Here is a 20091-nt window from a genome sequence, read left to right as displayed (position 1 = left end):
CTCAGGACGGTGCACAGTGCAGACTGGGGGTTGACAAGGTTGGAGCAGAAGTTCTTCCCTGCCATTCATTCATTCATCCATTCGTTCAGTGAGGGTTTCCTGTGAGCCCCATGTTATAAGTAGTACTGTGCTCAAGATTCAGCCCCTGTTCTGAGGGTCTCAGATGGCTGTGGTTAACCCAGTGGTTCACCCAGTCTGCACATTAGAATCACTTGGGGGAGTTTCTAAAATTAGTTATGCTTGGGTTTACCTGTACCAATTTTGTTAAAATCTCTGTGCGTGGGGTCTAGGCCCTGGTGCATTTTAAAAAGCTCCCCAGGTATTTCTAACGTGCAGCCTGAGTTAAGAACTGCTGGTCTAGACAAGTACTGGTGGTGGGGACGCTAACAGCATCTGCCTGGCCCCCTCCATCATGTCCAAGGCTGAGGAGGCCAAGAAGCTGGCAGGCCGTGCAGCGGTGGAGAACCACGTGAGGAATAACCAAGTGCTGGGAATTGGGAATGGTTCTACAGTTGTCCACGCCGTGCAGCAAATAGCTGAAAGGGTGAAACAAGAGAATCTGAACCCCGTCTGTATTCCCACTTCCTTCCAGGCCCGTCAGCTCATCCTGCAGTATGGCTGAACTCTCGGTGACCTGGACCGACACCCAGAGACTGACCTCACCATCGATGGTGCTGATGAGGTAGATGTTGATCTCAATCTCATCAAGGGCAGTAGAGGCTGCCTGACTCAGGAGAAAATTGTGGCTGGCAATGCCAGTTGCTTCATCGTGATAACCAATTTCAGGAAAGGTTCAAAGAACCTTAGGGAATCCGTGGCACAAGGGGAACCCCCATCAAGGTCATCCCGATGGCCTATGTCCCAGTGAGCCGAGCTGTGACCCAGAAGTTTGGGGGCGTGATTGAACTTCGAATGGCCAACAAGGCAGATCCCTTGGCGATGGATAACAGTGAGTTCCCTACATATGAATGAGTTCCGTTCTGAGAACGCATTCATATGTCCAAGTTGTTCATAAGTCCAACAAAGTTAGCCTAGGTACCAATGAACACAATCGGCTCTATAGTACTGTACTGTAATAGGTTTATAATACTTTCATACAAATAATACATAAAAAACAAACACAAAAATTAAAGAAAACATTTTTAATCTTACAGTACAGTACCTTGAAAAGTACAGTAGTGCAGTACAACAGCTGGCATACAGGGGCTGCATCGAGTGAACAGGCAAGAAGAGTTGCTGACTGGAGGAGGGAGAGGAGGTGGGAGATGGTAGAGCTGAAGGATAGTCAACGATAGGAGACAGAGGGCAAGCTGCAATTTCACTCACGCCTGACGTGGATGGCACAGGTTCTGATTCCTTGCTGGATTCAATTCTATCTACCCTCTTGAAAAAATGATCCGTGATGTCTGGGTAGTAGCTCTTTTTTTCTCATCATAGATGACATGGTAGCACTGGATTGCATCCTGAACGGCAGCTGCAACCTTCGTGAACCTTTCTACGTTCGGGTCCTGTGCTTCAATAACTAACAGTACCTCCTCAAATAAAAAAAATTCCCTTGCCATTTCTTGCATCCCGACTCTCTTCGGTTCTTTAGTTACTTCTTCCTCTTGTCTCTCTTTGTCCTTTCTCTGGGCCTCCAATTCCACCAGGTCTTCATTAGTAAGCTCCTCATGTTGCATAGCAACAGCACTGTACAGTAAAGTACACAAAAGCACAACAACTTGCAGAGGATGCACGCATGTGACAAGGTACGCCAGACACATGAACTAACTTGCGTGATTGGACATGTGAACACACGTTCGCATCTTTGAAAGTTCACAACTTGAAGGTTCATACGTAGGGGACTTACTGTAATGGGAATTTTATCCTGGACTGGAAGTTTGACAGGGTCCACAAATGGAGTGAAGGGAACACAGCTATCAAAATGATCCCAGGTGTGGTGGACACGGGCCTGTTCATCAGCATGGCGGAGAGAGTCTACTTTGGGATGCAGGACAGCTCGGTGAACATGAGGGAGAAGCCTTTCTAAAGTGGCCCTGCAGGAGCGGAGTGTGTTCCCCTCACGTCCCCATCCCACCGCCGAGGCGGACGTGCTTCTCCAGGAGCCTTTGCCTTAAAGTATCTGTGCCATGTAGACAGCTTGGCAGGGTGGGGGGGTTGAAGGTTAAATCCTGTCCTCTGACTTATTGTTATTAAATGTCTTTTTTAAAAAGAAAAATACAAACAAACATATATATTTTTGCTGTTAAAAATACTCAGTTTTTTTTTTATAAGATAGAACTTGATTTCATGTTGTATATGAACCATTTACCAAAAGAAAGGAGGACTGTCTTTTAAACTTTTAACTTGAGGCTGCTGGTTACGCTTCTGAATATTGGGTTTGCTGAGAGATGTAAATCAAACTTTTCTTTAAACTGGTGAAATGAAGGGCGCAGCCAGCAGTGATTCCCTGATGCCTTACTGGAAACACTGGATTTATTTACTTTTCTGCCACAGTTTTGTTTTCAGTTTTTGTTGCGATTACGCACAACATGTTTTAAGATGTGAATTCCGAAAGTCTGGTGAGTGTAGTGGCGTGGCACTCGTGACGCAGAGTGTGTAAACTATCGAGGGAAAGTGTGGGAGCTCTTTTGCTGAGATGAGGGGGTTCGTTGAGACCCCTCTTGTTGGAAGCCATTGGCCAGAAATACTTACCACTGCTGCCAACCTACTGCTGTGAGCAGCCTTTCAAAGACTGTGTTTTTAATATGTTTTTCGTTCCCTTATTACTCAGCCATAGAAAGGAACGAAGTTGGGTCATTTGTAGCGATGTGGATGAATCTAGAGTCTGTCATACAGAGTGCAGTAAGTCAGAAAGAGAAAAACAAATATCGTCTATTAACGCATAGATGTGGAACCTAGAAAAATGGTACCGATGAACCTATTTGCGGGGCAGGAAAAGAGATGCAGATGTAGAGAACGGACTTGTGGACACACGGGGTGATGGTGAGGGTGGGATGAATTGAGGGAGTAGCATTGACATATATACACTACCATGTGTAAAATAGATAGCTAGTGGGAAACTGCTGTATAGAACAGGGAGATTAGCTCGATGTTCTGTGATGACCTAGAGGGGTGGGATGGGAGGAGGGAGGTCCAAGAGGGAGGGGATATATATATACATAGAGCTGATTCACTTTGTTCTACAGCAGAAACCAACACAACATTGTAAAGCAATTATACTCCAATAAAAAAACAAAATAAAATATTTTTTTGTTCCTTTATTGTTAGTTGCATGGCATCAGAAGTTGTTACCTCTTTATGTTGTTTGAGGGCTGAAATAAAACAGTGTGGGGTCATTTTGAAAGAATAAAAAAAAAAGAACTGCCGGTCTAGAGGGAGACGTGGACGTGTGGACACACGTCCGCACAGTGCCTTTAATGTGATGTCTGCCAGAACCAATGTGTGAAGCCCAGAGCTGTGAAGCCCAGAGAGAGGTTAAGTCACTGTCGCAGACTCTGCTGCTGCTGTCGGGGGAGGTGGCGGGGGGGCGACATTTTAACCTCTACCCAATTAGGGCTTTTCAGGTGGGCTTGGGAATTAAAGTACCATAAAACAGATGAACAGTAGAAAAGCGTACACATTTCTATGTCTTGGAGGGGGAGGGATAAATTGGGGATTTGGGATTAACAGATACGCACTACTATATACAAAAAAGATAAACAACAAGGTCCTACTGTAAAGTCCTACTGTGTGTGTAACTGATTCACTTTTCTGTGCACCTGAAACACTGTAAATCAACTTGACTTCAATGGGGCTTCCCTGGCGGTCCAGTGGTTAGGACTCTGCGTTTCCACTGCAGGGGGCCTGGGTTCCATCCCTGGTTGGGGAACTAAGATCCTGCAAGGTGTGTGGCGCGGCCAAAAAAAAAAAAAAAAATCAACTATACTTCAATTAAAAATTTTTTAAAAAAATTTATATTAATGACAAGGGAGCCCTCATAAGGAAATGGAGATCTAGGGAAGTGGCAAAACATTAATACTTTTATACTAGGTTGAATAAAGAGCAGTGATTGTAGCGAAGTGACTAAAATATACGGGGAGCTTAAAGGAAGGGAAAAACTATTTTAACAAGGCCTGTTTGTACAGAATTCTCTTGGCTTTGATTCTCCATTGAAGAACGTTTCTTTTCTCCCATACAGGGAGGGCATCTTTCACATGGGGGTTTGGTCTCCCGTTTTCTGGAAGAAAAGGGGAGATTAGAATGCTCTTCTTGCATCTGCTCAAAATAATCCTTAAACCCAAGTGGCATATTTTGAGGTGGTGTATTTTGTTTTTATAAATTTATTTTGTTTTTGGCTGTGTTGGGTCTTCGTTGCTGCGCGTGGGCTTTTCTCTAGTTACGGCGAGCGGGGGCTACTCTTTGTTGCTGCGCGTGGGCTTCTCACTGCAGTGGCTTCTCTTGTTGTGGAGCACAGGCTCTAGGTGCACGGGCTTGCAGTAGTTGTAGCGCATGGGTTTAGTTGCTCCGCGGGGTATGGGATCTTCCCCGACCAGGGCTCGAACCCGTGTCCCCTGCATTGGCAGGCGGCTTCTTAACCACTGCACAGCCAGGGAAGCCCCTGGGGTGGTGTATTCTGCCACCCTTCAGTATCCATTCCTAAGCTCCTTCCTTGATAACACACACTGTTTCGGGAGTAGCGATGTGCTCCGTCCCTCATGACAGGGTTGATTGGTCCTCTCAGTTTGTCAGAAATCTCGTCCACTTTCCCAGACACCTTGGCAGCTGGGCGTGGTCCACTGTGATCAATGACGTCTAAACAGAAGTCTGCTAAAGGGGTTTCTAGGACAGTCTTTGATTTGCTCATAAAAGAGGGTGGTTTGGGCCCTCCCCTTCTCTGTACAACTTTCTTTAGGCTTTGAACATGAAGGGTCAACTACAGTCTTTTGTGACCTTGAGGCAGCAAAGCCGAAAGAAAGGTGAAGCGTATCACTGAGACATCGGCCTGGATATCGCTGAGCCGCTCAACCGACACAGGCAGCTGCCCACCTCTGGACTCACTATGTGAGAAAAATAATCTCCTGCTTCTTTCAGAGCTTCTCAACTTGGCCGCACATTCGAATGTGGGAGGTTTTGAAAATTACGGATGCCTGGGTCCACCTTAGAGATTCTGATTACATTGATCTGTCATGTGTACAGTGATGGGACTTTTTAAAGATCCTTAAGAGATTCTGATGGCAACCTAGGGTCACAAAAATTCCTTTGCTTGGGTTTTCTGTTGCTTTTAACTGAGAGCATTCCTACCTGATACACTAACTTTTCCAGGATGTTAGGGAAGGCTTTACCAAGGAGTAGCATTTGAGCTGGGTCTTTAAGGCTCGGTTCATCAGGTGAAGCAGCAGAGTATGTTCAGGGTCAAGGGAGCGTGAGAAGGCTTGGCTTCTCCTAGACAGTAGAGCAGAAGGGGTGGTGTCAAAGGCTGCAGTTAAAGTGGAAAGGGACCAGATCCTTGTGGTCTCATACACCAGGTAAGATTTAGGACTTGGTTCTATGGCTGATGGATTGACGGTTATTTTTTTTTAAATAAATTAATTTATTTATTTTTGACTGCATTGGGTCTTTGTTGCTGCGTGCAGGCTTCTCACTGCAGTGGCTTCTCCGGTTGCGGAGCATGGGCTCTGCGCCACCAGGGAAGCCCGATTGAAGGGTTTTAAAATTACCTTTGATATTTGGATCACGTTGCTGGCTGTGTGAGGGATGTATTGGTGGAAGAGAGACCAGTTACTGCAACAGTCCAGGTGGGAGGTGATGAGGGCATATGCAGGTGACTGATCCCCCAGGGGTCAGTCCCGGTGGGAGGTGATGAGATCAGTTACTGCAACAGTCCAGGTGGGAGGTGATGAGGGCCTGGGTGGACGCCAGAGCATGGGACTGAAGGAGCTATGCCTGGAGGAGCCCAAGATCATCAGACATTTGTGCCACTGGGCACATCCCTTCCCAATCCCCTTGGGCCTTCGGTTCTCTGGACCTCATGGCCTCTGAGATCCCTGCCAGCCTGATGTTCAATGTGTCTATGATGGTGGGACAGGGAAGAGGCTGAGGCACGTCAGGGCCTGGCTCCCAAGTTCAGGGTCCCAGAAAGTAGGTCCTTCAGGCCCCCACCCTGGGCCGACTGAGTCACAACTCCTTCCTCCAAGGGGAGTAACTCCATGCCCCAAAGATGTGACCTTGGAAGGAAGTTCAGCAGGCTTCTAGGACCCTATCTGCCTGATGTTGGAAACTCCCAGATCCAGCATGGGTAGAAGGGGGTCAAAAGGAAAGCAGGAGGGCTGGCTACTTTACCCATCATGTCAGCCAGGGACCCATCTAACGCCAGTCTCCTAGGCAGTGTGGGCTGGAGGGGCAGCAAATGTCTCTGCCATTCCTGTTCCTTGTGGAAACTGACAAGGGTGTATACACCTGCTCCCATCCTCCGATGTACTCTCTCATTTGTTCAACGCACACCTCCTGGGCTTCTTAGGCATTGGGGATGCAGAGAGAAGTAGAACAGCCCCCAGACAATGGTGAAGATGGATGTGAGCACAAACACAGCCCCCTGAGAGCCTAGGGTGGGCTCTAGTTGAGGTGTTTGCAGGCGTCGGAGGAGCCTAGAGGAGAAGCAGTGGATTCTGTTTGGACAGCTGGGGAAGGCTTCACAGAGACGGTGACAGGTGAGGGGTGGCCTTGCGGGACAAGTAGGAGTCTACCAGATGGACAAAGGAATTGTAGGCTGAGACAGGAGCAAGAAAGAGTAAGGTGTGTTCTGAGAATGGCTAGGGGCTTGGTGTGACTGTAGTTTGGGATGTATGGGTCTATTACCTCCCTCAGCTAATGTTCACTGAGGACTCAGTATATGCAGGAAATGCAAATATGAGTAAGAAATATGAAGCAGGCAGCCTCCAGGGGAAGCAGATGTGTAACAGGTAACTTAAATACAGCACCCTCAGTGTAGGAGAGAAGTCTTTTTTTTTTTTTTAAATATTATTTATTTATTTACTTATTTTTTTTTTATTTTTGACTGTGTTGGGTCTTCGATTCTGCGTGAGGGCTTTCTCTAGTTGGGGCGAGCAGGGGCCACTCTTCATCGTGGTGCGCGGGTCTCTCACTATCGCGGCCTCTCTTGTTGTGGAGCCCAGGCTCCAGACGCGCAGGCTCACTAGTTGTGGCTCACGGGCCCAGTTGCTCCGCGGCATGTGGGATTCTCCCAGACCAGGGCTTGAACCCGTGCCCCCTGCATTGGCAGGCAGATTCTCAACCACTGCGCCACCAGGGAAGCCCAGGAGAGAAGTCTTTACGAGGCACCTGTGGAAACATGAGGGACTCATGGTTGGAGGAGTGTTTGTGTCCAGGATTGACTTTTGGGAGAAATGCCACTCCTAGTTGTGTGACCCTCGGCAAAATATTTAAACTCACTGTACGGCAGTTTCCTCATTTGTAAAGTGGAGATAATAAAAGTACTTACTTTGCAGGGCCGTTTTAAAGATTAAGAGAGCTTATGTACGTAAAAGCCTTTGCCCAGTGCCTGGAACACAGCAAACGCTCATAATGTTGGCTGTGATTGTCACTGAAGGAGGAGCTGTGTTAGGAAGAGGAGGAAGCTGATCTGGGGCAGTGACCGCCCAGAATTTCTAAAGAGGTGAGGCCTGCTAAGGGTAGTAATGCGACTGGAAGGATGTGAGGGGAGCTTTTCCTGAAGCTACTGTTTTTATATCCATTGCCCTTTTGATCTGTAATATTTACAGTTTTCTAAACTGTTTTTATTTCATGAGAGAAAATCTCAATTGTCTGTATCAGAGAATATGCAGATTGAGGGGTTCCTAAAGAACAGGCTGCTCTTGGTTCCCAGAGGGAGGTTCTGGTTCTCTGGCCTTGGCTCTGGCCCTGGAGGCCCTGGCAGGCTTGACTCTTTCCCTCTGCAGCCCAAAATAGCTAACCACAGGGCTGGGCGAGGGGAGGAGAGCGGAGTGCCCACTGGCGATGCTGCCCGTCCCGGCACCTCCTCCTGTTTCTCATCAGCTTGGTAGCTCTCAGTGCTCTGTCTGCTCAGCATCACTGCCCCCTCCCTTCCGCTGCCACTACACGCCCATGGTACCCCCACCCAAATAAAAACAACTGCCAACGAAATAAACAGCTCCTTGCTTCGTCGCACTTGCTCTGGGTGTGACCTCAAAACCTCCCCTTCGGGAAGGGGGGAGGTGAGGTGGGGGGAGCCGGAGGGTAGCAGGAGTGAATTGGAGCGGGGTAGGAGGTGGTAAGAATGGAGGGGTGCCATTCATTCCCCCAGGGGTCAGAAGAAGGGGCTCTGTTTCTTGATGCCCCACCTCCTCACTTCCCACCACTACCATCACCCCAGGAATGTACTCCCAGCTTATTACCCTGCCCGTGTTTGCTATCTTGGCCCACACAGTGTATCTATGGCAAGCAGAGGCCACACCACCCTGCCAGATGGAAATACCCCAAGGCTGGGAACACGTCTACTTGAGCAGACTAAGGAGCTCCCAGAGGGCTGGGAGAGCCTGCAAAGGTGACTCACTCTGTTTTAAAAACACAAACAGTTTTCATAAAAAATTTAAAACGAATAATCTCACATTACACAAAGTTTGAAACTAGAGAATGAAAAAGATCACCCCCAAACCCTCCATCCTAACACAAGATCTGTTTTTATTTTATTGAATTTCCACAGCCTAGTAAAGTAGATGCTCAAATATCACTCAAATGTGGAACGGATTAACAAAAGTTGATACATATATAGAGTACTCACTGTGTGCCAGGAATTGTTCTAAATGCTTCACACTTAATGACCCATTTAATCTTCACAACAACATGAGGTGGGTATCACCATGATCATCAACATCCTTCATTTTTAGGAACGGCAGCACAGAGAGGTTCGGTGACTTGCCTAAGGTCACACAGCTGGTAACTACAGGAGATGGGAGTTGAACCCTGGCAGTCTGGGGCCAGGATCTTACCAGCGTTACTCTATTTTGTCTCATCAGAATCGTTAATGCATATGCAGGTTTATAAAAACTTATTATGGACAATTTCAAACAGAATCTCATGTTCCCCTCCCCCAGTTTCAATAATTATCACCTCATGGCCCAACTTGTTTCTTTTAATCCCTTCCCCCATCCCCAGCCCCGATGATTTTGAAGCAAATCCAGTCATCATATCATTTCATCCACACATATTTTAGTATTTATCTCCAAAAGATAAGGAGGTTATTTATTTATTTTATTATTATTATTTTTTAATGTGTTTATTTTATTTTTGACTGCATTGGGTCTTTGCTGCTGTGCGCAGGCTCTCTCCAGTTGTGGCGAGCGGGCGCCGCTCTTCGTTGTGGTGCGCAGGCTGCTCATCGTGGTGGCTTCCCTTGTTGCGGAGCACGGGCTCTAAGCACAGGGGCTTCAGTAGTGTGGCACGCGGGCTCAGTAGCTGTGGCTCGCGGACTCAGTAGTTGTGGCTCACGGGCTTAGTTGCTCCGCGGCATGTGGGATCTTCCCGGACCAGGGCTCAAACCCATGTCCCGTGCACTGGCAGGCGGACTCTTAACCACTACGCCACCAGGGAAGCCCGAGGTTTTTTATTGAAAAAATTACCACAGCACCATATCATGCCTTAAAATGTATATTTCATTAAGATCATCAATTTGAATAGTTAGTGTTCAAATTTCCTCAATAATTTAATAAAATATATATATTTTTAAAAGTTGGTTTGCTTGAATGAGGACCCAGATAAGGTTTTTGGTTGACAGATTGCTTAATTTCTTTTAAGTGTAAGTCTCTCCCTTTCCTTTTTTTCTTCCAATTGATTTGTTAATAAGGGAATTGTGTTTGTTTTGCTGACTGCACCCCTGGAGAATGCTCAGGCTATATACATATATATTTTTTTGGCCGTCCTGTGGGGCAGGGCTTGTGGGATCTTAGTTCCCTGACCAGGGATTGAACCCGGGCCCATGGCAGTGACAGCCCCAAGTCCTAAACACTGAGCCGCCAGGGAACTCCCAGCTCATGCTATTTTGTATCCTGATCTTTTCATCTAACTTAGCAAACATTTTCCTATACTGCTTATTATATGGCTTCCTACTATGTCACCCAATGGATATAGTACGATTATTTTTTTCTTGGGCATTTGGGTTGCTTTCAGTTTCCCATTGTTATAACTAACGTTGGAATAAAGATCTTCGCACATAGTGCATGGTACGTACTTCCTTAGAATATGCTACCAGAAATGGAATCATGGCTCTGAGGCCTGAACAATCGTTCAGCCTCTTGGCACAGATCACCAAGTGTCTGTCCAAGGGGTTATGCATGCCCAGCACCACACAAGAGTGCTGTCACTCATTCTAAGTACTTAGGCCTATTCAAGGCTGAAGGATGTTTGGTGAAGACGTGATAATTATGAAGGCAGAGAGCTAGAGGAGAAAGATGATGACAGGGACTCAGGCTAAATTAAGCAGAAAGTGATCCACAATTTACCACAAACCTAGAGTGAGTCAGTACTCTGTTCATTCCTGTTGTGAAAGATAAAAAACAACAAACCCTTGATAACAGGAGCTATTAATAGGGCATGGCATGTCCAATAATCTTTCTGTTAAGACTATGCATTAGTCAGACCCTTATTTGAGACATGGATCCAGTCTGGGTCACTGAACTTCACAGAGAGTGAGGAAACTGGCAAAGATCAGAGAGCTTGATCAACTTCGGGGAAGACGGAAGAATCCCAGAGAAAAGTTGAAGGAGACAAGTAGGCTCACTTTGGGAAAAATAAGAGACTTTTTTTTTTTTTTTGCTGTACGTGGGCCTCACTATTGTGGCCTCTGCCGTTGCAGAGCACAGGCTCCAGACGCGCAGGCTCAGCGGCCATGGCTCACAGGCCCAGCCGCTCCATGGCATGTGGGATCTTCCCGGACCGGGGCACGAACCCGTGTCCCCTACATCGGCAGGCAAACTCTCAACCACTGCACCACCAGGGAAGCCCAAGAGATTTTTTTTTTTGCCTCAATACTGGGGAGGCTTCTAAGGAAAGGACAACACTCAGTTTTTGCTTATTTCTTCACAAGGCTGACTGTAAGGAAAGGGGCCTCTCCCCACCAGTAGGAACTTCTGTAAGACACAGCAAAAATTTTTCAGACTCTGGGGTGACCATTTAGGTCTTGGGCTGAGTGCTCTTGGGCTACTGGCCCTGGAAATATTCGAGAAGCTGCCTGTCCTGCTCTGAGTGTTTCAGATATCCACCTGCTTGGTGCCCACTAGGTGCCTCTGGGGGCCCCACTCCTGCTTTGTGACAGCTGTTCCCTGGAAGCCCCCTTGGGGAGGGGTGGGTGAGGTCACCAGAGGAGTGCTCCCCAGGTTCGCTGGGCCAGCATTCTCCTTTTTGTCCCCTCACCTTCAGTGTGTGTTTACAGCCAGTCAGATTGGCGTGTCATGACATCACCTGACCCTGCTATTCCAGCCCTGTTGTGCATAGAGTGGACTTAGAACCTGGGTCAGGGGATTGGAAACTCCTCAAACAAGGCACTCTTGGTGACATGGAGAGTGGGAGTGACCCAGGAGACCTCAAGAGTCGTTTAGTTCAACCTCCTAGAGCAACAGCTTCCTACCACGCAACAGCTGCTATACATACATTCTTCTGAATTCCCACAACCTCGGAGGTAGGTTTTCACAGGCATGGAATTGGAGATTAAGACAAGTTATTTGCCCAGGGTGACACTGCTGGTGAAGCAGTGCCTGCTAAGTCTACCTGACAGGAAAATCTGGGCCCTTGCCTTTAGAGCATGCAGAGGTGAAAAGTGCAGATCCGAGAGCCTCCCACCCAAAGCCAAACAGCTGACCAGGGGCTGGGACTCAGGGTCTTGGCTATTCATCAGGTCGTCTTCCCAAGTCCTCTTCCAACTTCTAATGTGGGGAGGCCGAGGATGGGACCTGGCCCAGGCCAGCCTGGGTCAGGTGTAACTGAGGAGCAGACAGGCTGTGGACTGCGTTCTCTGCCCTGCAGACTCTCATCCTAAGCAACGTTGTGAAAAGCCCGCTTCCAGGAGCGCCCAGCACCGGCTGAGCCAGTCGATTTCTGGAGGGCCAGGGCACAGGCAGCGAGGTGTAGATGAAAAACTCTGACTTGAAGTCAGAATTTCTGGGGGGACCCAGCCAGGGGCTGTGCAAGCTACTTAAAACTCCAAGTTTCCTCGCCAGCAAAATCGGGCAAGAGTAAACCCCACAAGCAGCGCGCAGACGCCGAAACAGGCATTGCCATGCGCCAAAGCGATACCATCTGATCTTTGTTTCTCTTGCTATTGAAAGCTCCGTGCGGCCCCAGCGAGGCCTGGGCTGGAGCAGGGGTTAAAAAAAAACTACAACTCCCAGGAGGCGGCGGGCGGGCCGGCGCTGGGCGGTGACGTAATGGGGGCCGGCGCGGGTCGTTGATTCGGCCGGAGCTGCCAGCGGGGTGGCTGCCGCCGCGGCTTATTACAGCTGCTGGAGCAGCAGCGGCCCTGGCCCCCGGGCACCCCTCCCGGGCCTCGAGCTCCGGCCGCGCACGGTGAGTTCGGACGGGCGGCTTCGGAGTGGCCAAACCGGGAGCCTCCTGGGGCTAGAGGCGGGACGGGAAAGGAGGTGGGGGCTGCTGGGGAGGCGCCCGTGGCTGGAGGGGACCGGGACAGGGTGAGCGGAGGTGGAGGGGGTGCGTCAGCCGAGCGGGGGGCGGGGGGGGCGTGCATCAGTCGAAGGGATGCCCAAAGGGGAAAGTGCGGGCGGAGGCCCGGGATGGGGCGTAGAAGAGGAGTGCTCGGTCTGGGGGTGGGGGGCGGGGAGAGGCTGGGCTTCGGGGATAAAGGTTTGTTCGCTTCCAGGGCTGGGTGAACGCGTGGGGGTGGGGGTGGGGCTCCGGACCGGGCCAGGCTCCGAGTGCGAGGTCCCAGGCTGGGGAACGGAGCGGAGGCTCCCCACTTCGGCTTGAAGTCCCACTCAGAAAACCCCAACAATAGTGAAAACTCCGCCTCCTCGCTTCACCCTCTCCCCGTGCTAGTGTGGGTTCCCTCCTGTACTCGCCGTTTTTCCATTCCCACCGCCACCCCGAGTCCGGGAGGCAGAGCCGGAGCTGCGAGGTGAACGACTGTGGCCCTGCGGTTTGTGGGGTGGGCGGAATGAAAATGGCACTGTGGCGTGCTGCCAGGGACTCCCCGTTGGGGTCCAGGTTGCAGGCTTTGTGCTCCTCACCCCAGAAGGCGAAAGATTTGCTGCCCTTACTTGGGGGAGAGATTAGGAAGCGCTCACCTGGCTGCTGGCACTGTGGCCTCGGCTTAGGTGTCTGACAGACTGGCTAGGCAGAGATATTTGTATACGGAGCCAGAGAGGAAGGGAGGGAATTAGTAGGAAAGAGTTACCAGCAAGAAAGTAGTTAACAGAACAAAGTTGCTGCAGGCTCTGGTTTGAGGCAGGTTGTGAAACCACATCAGGGACTGACACAGGCAGCCACCTGCCCGCTGCCAGCGGTGGCAGCAGAACTTTTCAGGCTCAGCTGCTGTGCGCCTACTCTCTCTCCAACAGCTTCTTCTCTCCATTTCTCCCCTTCTGGGCCAGGGGAGTTGGCTATTTCACTAGCAGTGGTGATATGTACCCTTAGTCACACAAAAGTCTCAAGAGTGCTTCTTGCTTCCAGTCTTTTTCTTAGTTTATTGACCTCTTCTGTTTTTTTCTTTTTTGGGGGGGGCCTCTTTTGGGGGAGTGGGCTCCTGAGATGTTTTGTTCTCAGGGCACTTAGTGTTCAGGTTTCAGGAAGAAGCTTCCCAGGGCGTCATTTAAGTCATAGGTCTGGGCCCCTCCTATACTCATCAGGCTTCGTTGGATGCCCTGATACAGCCAGAAAGGAGTGTAGGATGATCTGGAACTCAGCAAGGCTCTTAGCACTCCTGGACAAAACACTAGGGAGGACTAGAGGTCTAGCTACTCCTACACCCTTGAGGGTCTAGGTTAGGGAGAAGTGGGGAGGGGCAGCAGTGTCTGGTCAACTTGGGGAATTCTTTCTCTCTCCTTCGTCAGTAATGAAGTTCTTCAGAGCCCTCACTTCCTAGCCAAGTCTCCCCGACCACCCTGTCCACCAGGTGGAGGCTTTTGTGCAGTAGGTGTCCCAGGAGCTCTGGTAGGGTAACTGAAGCCCTAAGGCCCTGGGAAGGTAAACACCTGAGCCACTCCTGGTTTTCTGGTTCCTTGGGTTTCTCTTAGGCCCAGTGATCCAGCGTGATGGGTCGAGCTGGTGGGTCCCAGGAGCATCGCTACTTTTGGATGCACCCTGGACCATCTCATGTGTTTGTATGTTGGGAAAGTGTGTTGTGGGTCACATTTCCCCTGAGGTCTTTAAGCTTGGAGCCATCTGAAAGGAGGAAACTTGTTCCCATTATCCTGGAAGTAGGGAACTGATTCTTGAGAATCGGCTCCTTTGCAGACTCTGTGATCCTAGCCAGAGATAGAGGGCAACCGATTCTGAGGGGGTTTGTTGCAGCAGGGTGAGGGAGGTGACCTTCTGGGCACTTCCAGGATGCCCTCATCTGTATCCCCAGGAAAGATGGGGCTGTTATCATGGTGATGACCTTAGGGTCTTTATCAGGCAGGATCTTCCCTCAGCTAGGGAGGAGAGCCAGTACAAAGGTGCCATCTGTCCCCACCTCCTGCTGGTCACAGGGCCCTCAGGGCCCTCAGGGATCTGGGGACAGCTCAGCTCTGGACATGGGGCTGCTCGTTCCCCTCCTTACCTGCATCCAGGAATGCAGCTGGGCTGCGTTGTTTCATGGGCATCAAGGGCAGCCTTCCTGGTTCCTCCTGCTGCAGGGCTTCTGCCCTTAGAGCTGGGCAGGGGAAGGCATGGTGCTAACTTACACCTGGAAACAGGTGCTGGGAAAGGAGGCCCAGGTGACAATGGGTGGGCAGAGAGAAAAGGGGGGGGGGTAGGAGAGAGGCCACAGGTGTGGTTTTGTGTCCCTGGGAGAGGTATGTTGATGTGGGCTCCAGCCACCCGTGGGAGCTGTAGGTGTTGGCTGTGTTCTCTATCCTTGCCTCTCCTCTGGTGGGGAAAAGGGCCCTGGTAGTTTGGCAGCAAAATGGGTGGCATCACGAAGGGGTAGCCTGAGTGGCTGCCAAATGGATGAAACATCTGGACGGAAAAAAAAAAAACATCTGGACGGGTTGTTTTGTGTCACCAAGAAGGCAGCTTCCAGGTCTGGGCAAAGTTCGTCTCTAGTGTGTTTTCTCTTTTCTTCCCTTTCCCTCTCTTTCTACGCTGCCAGTCATACCCAGGATTGGAGAATTAGGGGAGATGGGTAGAAGCAATGACCCCCTAAATATTTTATCCACTACTGACTGTTCTCATCTCCTTTTATTCCTTGTAACGGGAGGGGGGGGGCTCAGGGGTGGAGGTGTCTTATATCAGACCCTCAGCAAGACGGAGTCCAGCAGGGGTTATGCCGAGTGATTCTAAGGGCACAGGCCTCTTCTCCCCTCCCCTGGGCTTCGTGGGAAGAGGACCCTCTGGAGGGTGAGATTGCGGGATGGGCAGTGGTTTCTTGACTCTGGGGCTCCATGCCTCTTGATGACCTATCCACCCAGGCAGTCCCAGTGCCTGGAAGGGCACTGTCCTGATCGGACTATGTGCGGAGCAGCCTGGTGTTCATCCCAAGCCAGCAGTGAGAAATGAATAGAGTTAAGTCTACATGGACTTTCTCTGGCCTCCTCGCTTGAGAATCAAAATGGTAGACCTGCTTGGAGTTCTCGGGGAGAGCAGAGCCTCCTTCCCTGCAGGATTTGGAGGGTGTGAGAGGGCAGGGAAAGTGGTGTGACCTGTCTCACCTGTGCTGCTTGTTTGCAGAACGGTGGCAGGAGAGGGGCAGCAGGATGAATGTGGGAACAGCACACAGCGAGGTGAACCCCAACACGCGGGTGATGAACAGCCGTGGCATCTGGCTGTCCTACGTGCTGGCCATCGGGCTCCTCCACGTCGTGCTGCTCAGCATTCCCTTTGTGAGCGTCCCCGTCGTCTGGACCCTCACCAACCTCATCCACAACATGGTGAGGACCTGTTGCTGCCTGCCTTTGCTGGGGCTGGGGAGGATGGGAGCCCGCCAGACCTGGGCCAGACGTCAGGGTGACCTGCTGACGGCACGTGTCAGCAGAGCCCGGACCCCACCCTCTTCTTTCTGCCCCACTCCTCTTTATTGGAATAAAATCTGCAGATAGGTCCACACCTCTAGGATGGGGTGACTTGTGGACCTGGAAGATGGGCCACGGAGAGCTGAACTAAGGGCCCTAAAGAGTCCAGAGGACCCAGGTCCTAGCCTGGGGCAGAAATGCCTCTTTCCCGAGTTAGGATGTCAGAGCATCTTTTCCTCTTGCCCCTCTCTGCTCCCTCGCTGCCTGCTTGCTCCCTGGTATTCTTTTGGTGGGCAAGCAGGGGCCTCGTTCCTTCCCATCTGCTTGCCCCCTGCCAGCTGGCAGGCACAGGGAGCCTAGCCCTGGGCTGGAGGGGTGGCGTCTCCATGCTGGTTCTGTGGCTGACACCTCCCCCGGAGTTCTCCTCATGCCAGGCCTGCCCTCTCACCCGGTGGGTCCCCTTATTTTCTGGCCAGGCTCCCAGCTCCTCCCACCTGACCTCCAGCCCGCATCCCCCTGCCCAGCGGAGGGGGCTGCAGATCGCCAGGAGCCCACGTCTGTGGCTGGGGCGGAGGAGCTGAGCTGGAGGGCCTTCGGCCTTGTGCGTCCTCTAACAAAGACCCCTCCCTCCAGGGCATGTACATCTTCCTGCACACGGTGAAGGGGACCCCCTTTGAGACCCCAGACCAGGGCAAGGCGAGGCTGCTAACCCACTGGGAGCAGATGGACTATGGAGTGCAGTTCACGGCATCTCGGAAATTCCTGACCATCACACCCATCGTGCTGTGAGTGCCTTAGGGAGAGGGGGACGCCAGCAGGAAGGCCGAGGCCTGGGGGACCCTGGGGCCCTGCAAGGCTTAAACCCCTCGCCAGCTGTGGCTCTTGGCATAGGAATGAGCAAGGGAAGGAAGGTTGGGGTGTGCCTGGGTCTTACACTGGGCTCAGGCTGTGCCTCCCTGGTCCTGTCTTTCCTCGGTTGGGGCTTCCTTCCTGCCAGTGAGTTTGGCCCATGGGCTTGGGGTAGAGCAAGGGGACTGGGTCAGCAGGGGCTTCTTTAGCTGCACAGATCTTGCCACCCTACTTCTGTTCTGGGGGGGTCTTTCCCATAACTCCTCGGCTGTCAGGAATCTGCCTGCCCCGACCAGGGAGTGAGGGAGAAAGGCGTCTTCCAAACAGCGTCTTATACCTGCCCCCAACCTTCCCCACCCAGGTACTTCCTCACCAGCTTCTACACCAAGTACGACCAGATCCATTTCATCCTCAACACTGTGTCCTTGATGAGCGTGCTCATCCCCAAGCTGCCGCAGCTCCATGGAGTCCGGATTTTTGGAATCAATAAGTACTGAGGGTGCAGCCCCTTCCCCTGCGTGGGATGGCAGGGGAGGGGTAGAAGCCTGTGCTGTGACGCTGAAGACAGAAGGAGCCGCCGGGTACCGCCGGAGCTGGGGGTTGAGCCTCTGGGCCCTAGTTTCCCCCTCACTTCCCACAGTAGCAGACTTGAAGTAGTTTGGGGTGGGTCCCCCCGGGGCCCCCCCCCGGGGCTCTGACCCCTCCTGATTCTTTTGATCTTTTCCTTTTGCCTCATGGGGGTGCTCCTGGAATGGGCTGGGCTCCTGGGCTGAACACAGACCTATGAGGTTCGGACGAGAGGCCAGGGAAGCCCCCTGCTCGCTTGCGCCTCCTTGGCCTGCTAAAGCACTTTAACCCCCGTGAGCAGGGCAGAGGGAACGGTACAGCTTCTGGTTTGTTTCACTTTAATTCTTAAGTCTTTAGGATGACACTTAGTGTGTGCTTATCTATACGAAAGCAGTTGTGTGAGCGTGCCTCATCCCTCTGGGTAGAGAATTGTCTAATTCAAGTCAGACAGCTCCCGTACAGCACCCCCCGGGGTACTAGGTGCGGGTGGGGAGGGTAAGGAGATGTGGGGGATGGGGCTGAGTGTGCATGGCCTGGTCCCAGAGGTGGGGGGCCAGGGCTGCAGCCTTCTGGCCCTGGTGGAGGTGGGGAGGGGGCTGGGGGCAGGGGTGGGGAGGGTGAATTGAGACTGAAAACAACGGGGCCGCAGAGCAGCGGGGTTTCGTGTAAGATGCGGGGTGGTGGGGGGAACAGACCCAACCTCATTCTTTGGGAAGTGGTCAGGGAAGGGGGCAGTCTTGGAGGGTCACTTACCCACAGCATGGTGGGGGTAATGGGAAGGGAGGCGGCTATGGGTTTGAAGCTCCGGGGTTGGCATGAGGGGGTGGAGATGGGTGGAAGGGGCCTGTGCGTCATCGTAAGCACAGGTCCAGTTTGACGCCCGTCTCTGCAGTGGTGTGAGGGCCGCGGGGACATGGGACAGACATGATGAATGGTGGGGCCCTCCTGCAGCCCTTCACCCGGTAACCTCCTTGTGCAGACTGCGCTGGGGCAGGGCCTCTCGTGTGGCATGCACCTTTGGGGCCATCAGGCCACCTCCAAAGGGGTTTGGTGGGCTTCAGAGTCCCGCATGGTCCCTCTCAAGCGGGACAGTGGCAGGCGCAGGGAGTGACCTGCAGGGGCGGGAAGGAGCCGCCTTCTCCCCTCCCCAGCCTGACTGGGGTCCGTGTTACTTCTGAGAAGGTGTGGGTGCCAGGGCGCTGAGGGAGCGGTGGCAGCGGCGGTGGTGGCGTCACTGGCCCTGTTTTCTGCATCCTGGTCCCCCCAACCCCCGCCCCACGTATCATAAGGAACTTTGACCTCAAAATCTTTCTAAGCAAAGTGTGAATAGGATTTTTACTCCCTTTGTACAGTATTCTGAGAAACACAAATAAAGGACAGTGTGTTCCTATTTCCCCTGAGTTTGGCCTCTGCTTCCTGGAGGGGGCGGAGACGGGGCAGTGTGGAGCATCAGTCTGACCCTCTGCCTGGATGGTGGGAGGGCCCCTGGGACCTCTGCTTTTCCTGCTGCCTCCAGCAGAGCAAGCTGGAGGGGCTGGCGGGGAACTGGCAGAGGCAGTAAGCCGGCCAGAGAGCAGCATTTTGCTCTGGGACTTCGCCTGGCTGGTCCTCAGACAGAACTTACACCTCTGGGCTTCAGCCAGGCTGGGCTGGCAGAGGGAGAGCTTGTGACACGGCCAGGGAGGAGGTCAGTTCAGCAATGGCTTCATGTAGAAGGCAGAGCCCCAAGGGGTGCCCAGTCCTTTCCTCTGAATTCCTGCCCTGTTTCACTTCTCTTCCTTGCCTTGGAGGGCTGCATCTCCTCCTGGCCTTTGTGTCTTCAGAGGAATCTTCCTGCTTCCTTCTCCCCACCATAAGCGTGAGTGGGACGGAATAGGACTTACTGAGGCTCACATGGCCAGGAGAGGGAGCGCGTTCAGTGCAGTGTCATCTGTGTATATCTATCATCTGTGTATATCTGTCATCTGTGTATATCTGTCATCTGTATATCTGTCACCTGTGTATATCTGTCACCTGTGTATATCTATCATCTGTGTATATCATCTGTGTATGTCTATCATCTCTCTCCCACCTGCTCCCTGGGTCCAGGAGGAGGGAAGGGTTGGTTTCTTACCTTTGGCCTGTCTGCCTCCACCCCAGCTATAATGTGGCTTATCTAAAAGCCTGACAGGTGGGGCACTTAGCTTTCCAGTTTTTTTTGTTTTTTTTTCAATTCCCGTATCATAATTTCCTGAGACACAGTGGCCAGGAACTGTGCAGAGATCTTACACGGAGGGGACTCTTTCAACCTCCATTTTTGGTGAGTAGCTGAGGACAAAAAAAGAGGGTGGCCCCTGAGATGGACTGTGGGCCCTGGGCACAGCCTTTCCATATACCCAGATGAATTCCTAGGTGGGGAATGAGTGGAGAGTTGGCCACCATGATGGGGGCAGGGGCAGAGAAGGGAGCATGGGTGAGTAGGTGCCTGGGCTAGCCAGAAGGGACTTAGGGGAAGGTGGCCAGGAAGACTGTGAGGGGTGAT

At 51.7% G+C, this 20091-nt stretch overlaps 1 protein-coding gene and 1 pseudogene across 2 annotated transcripts; both read left to right on the top strand.

Annotated features, from left to right (window-relative positions):
* The first annotated feature begins 412 nt into the window (after window positions 1-412).
* Window positions 413-2029, top strand: LOC307177787 (ribose-5-phosphate isomerase-like; annotated as a pseudogene). The gene is made up of 2 exons: window positions 413-936; window positions 1841-2029. The product of its transcript is annotated as a ribose-5-phosphate isomerase-like (transcript).
* Window positions 2030-12450: 10421 nt separating this feature from the next.
* Window positions 12451-18075, top strand: ORMDL3 (ORMDL sphingolipid biosynthesis regulator 3). Its single transcript, XM_079904902.1, has 4 exons — window positions 12451-12555; window positions 15874-16073; window positions 16788-16939; window positions 17365-18075. Exons 2-4 carry the CDS (start codon window positions 15900-15902, stop codon window positions 17498-17500), a joined length of 462 nt encoding a protein of 153 aa, XP_079761028.1. The 5' UTR covers window positions 12451-12555; window positions 15874-15899; the 3' UTR covers window positions 17501-18075.
* The last annotated feature ends 2016 nt before the right edge of the window (window positions 18076-20091 follow it).

This window comes from Stenella coeruleoalba (genome assembly GCF_951394435.1).
Source record: "Stenella coeruleoalba genome assembly, chromosome: 19".
NCBI classification, from domain to species: Eukaryota; Metazoa; Chordata; class Mammalia; order Artiodactyla; family Delphinidae; genus Stenella; species Stenella coeruleoalba.
This window is presented reverse-complemented; position numbering and strand designations above follow the sequence as displayed.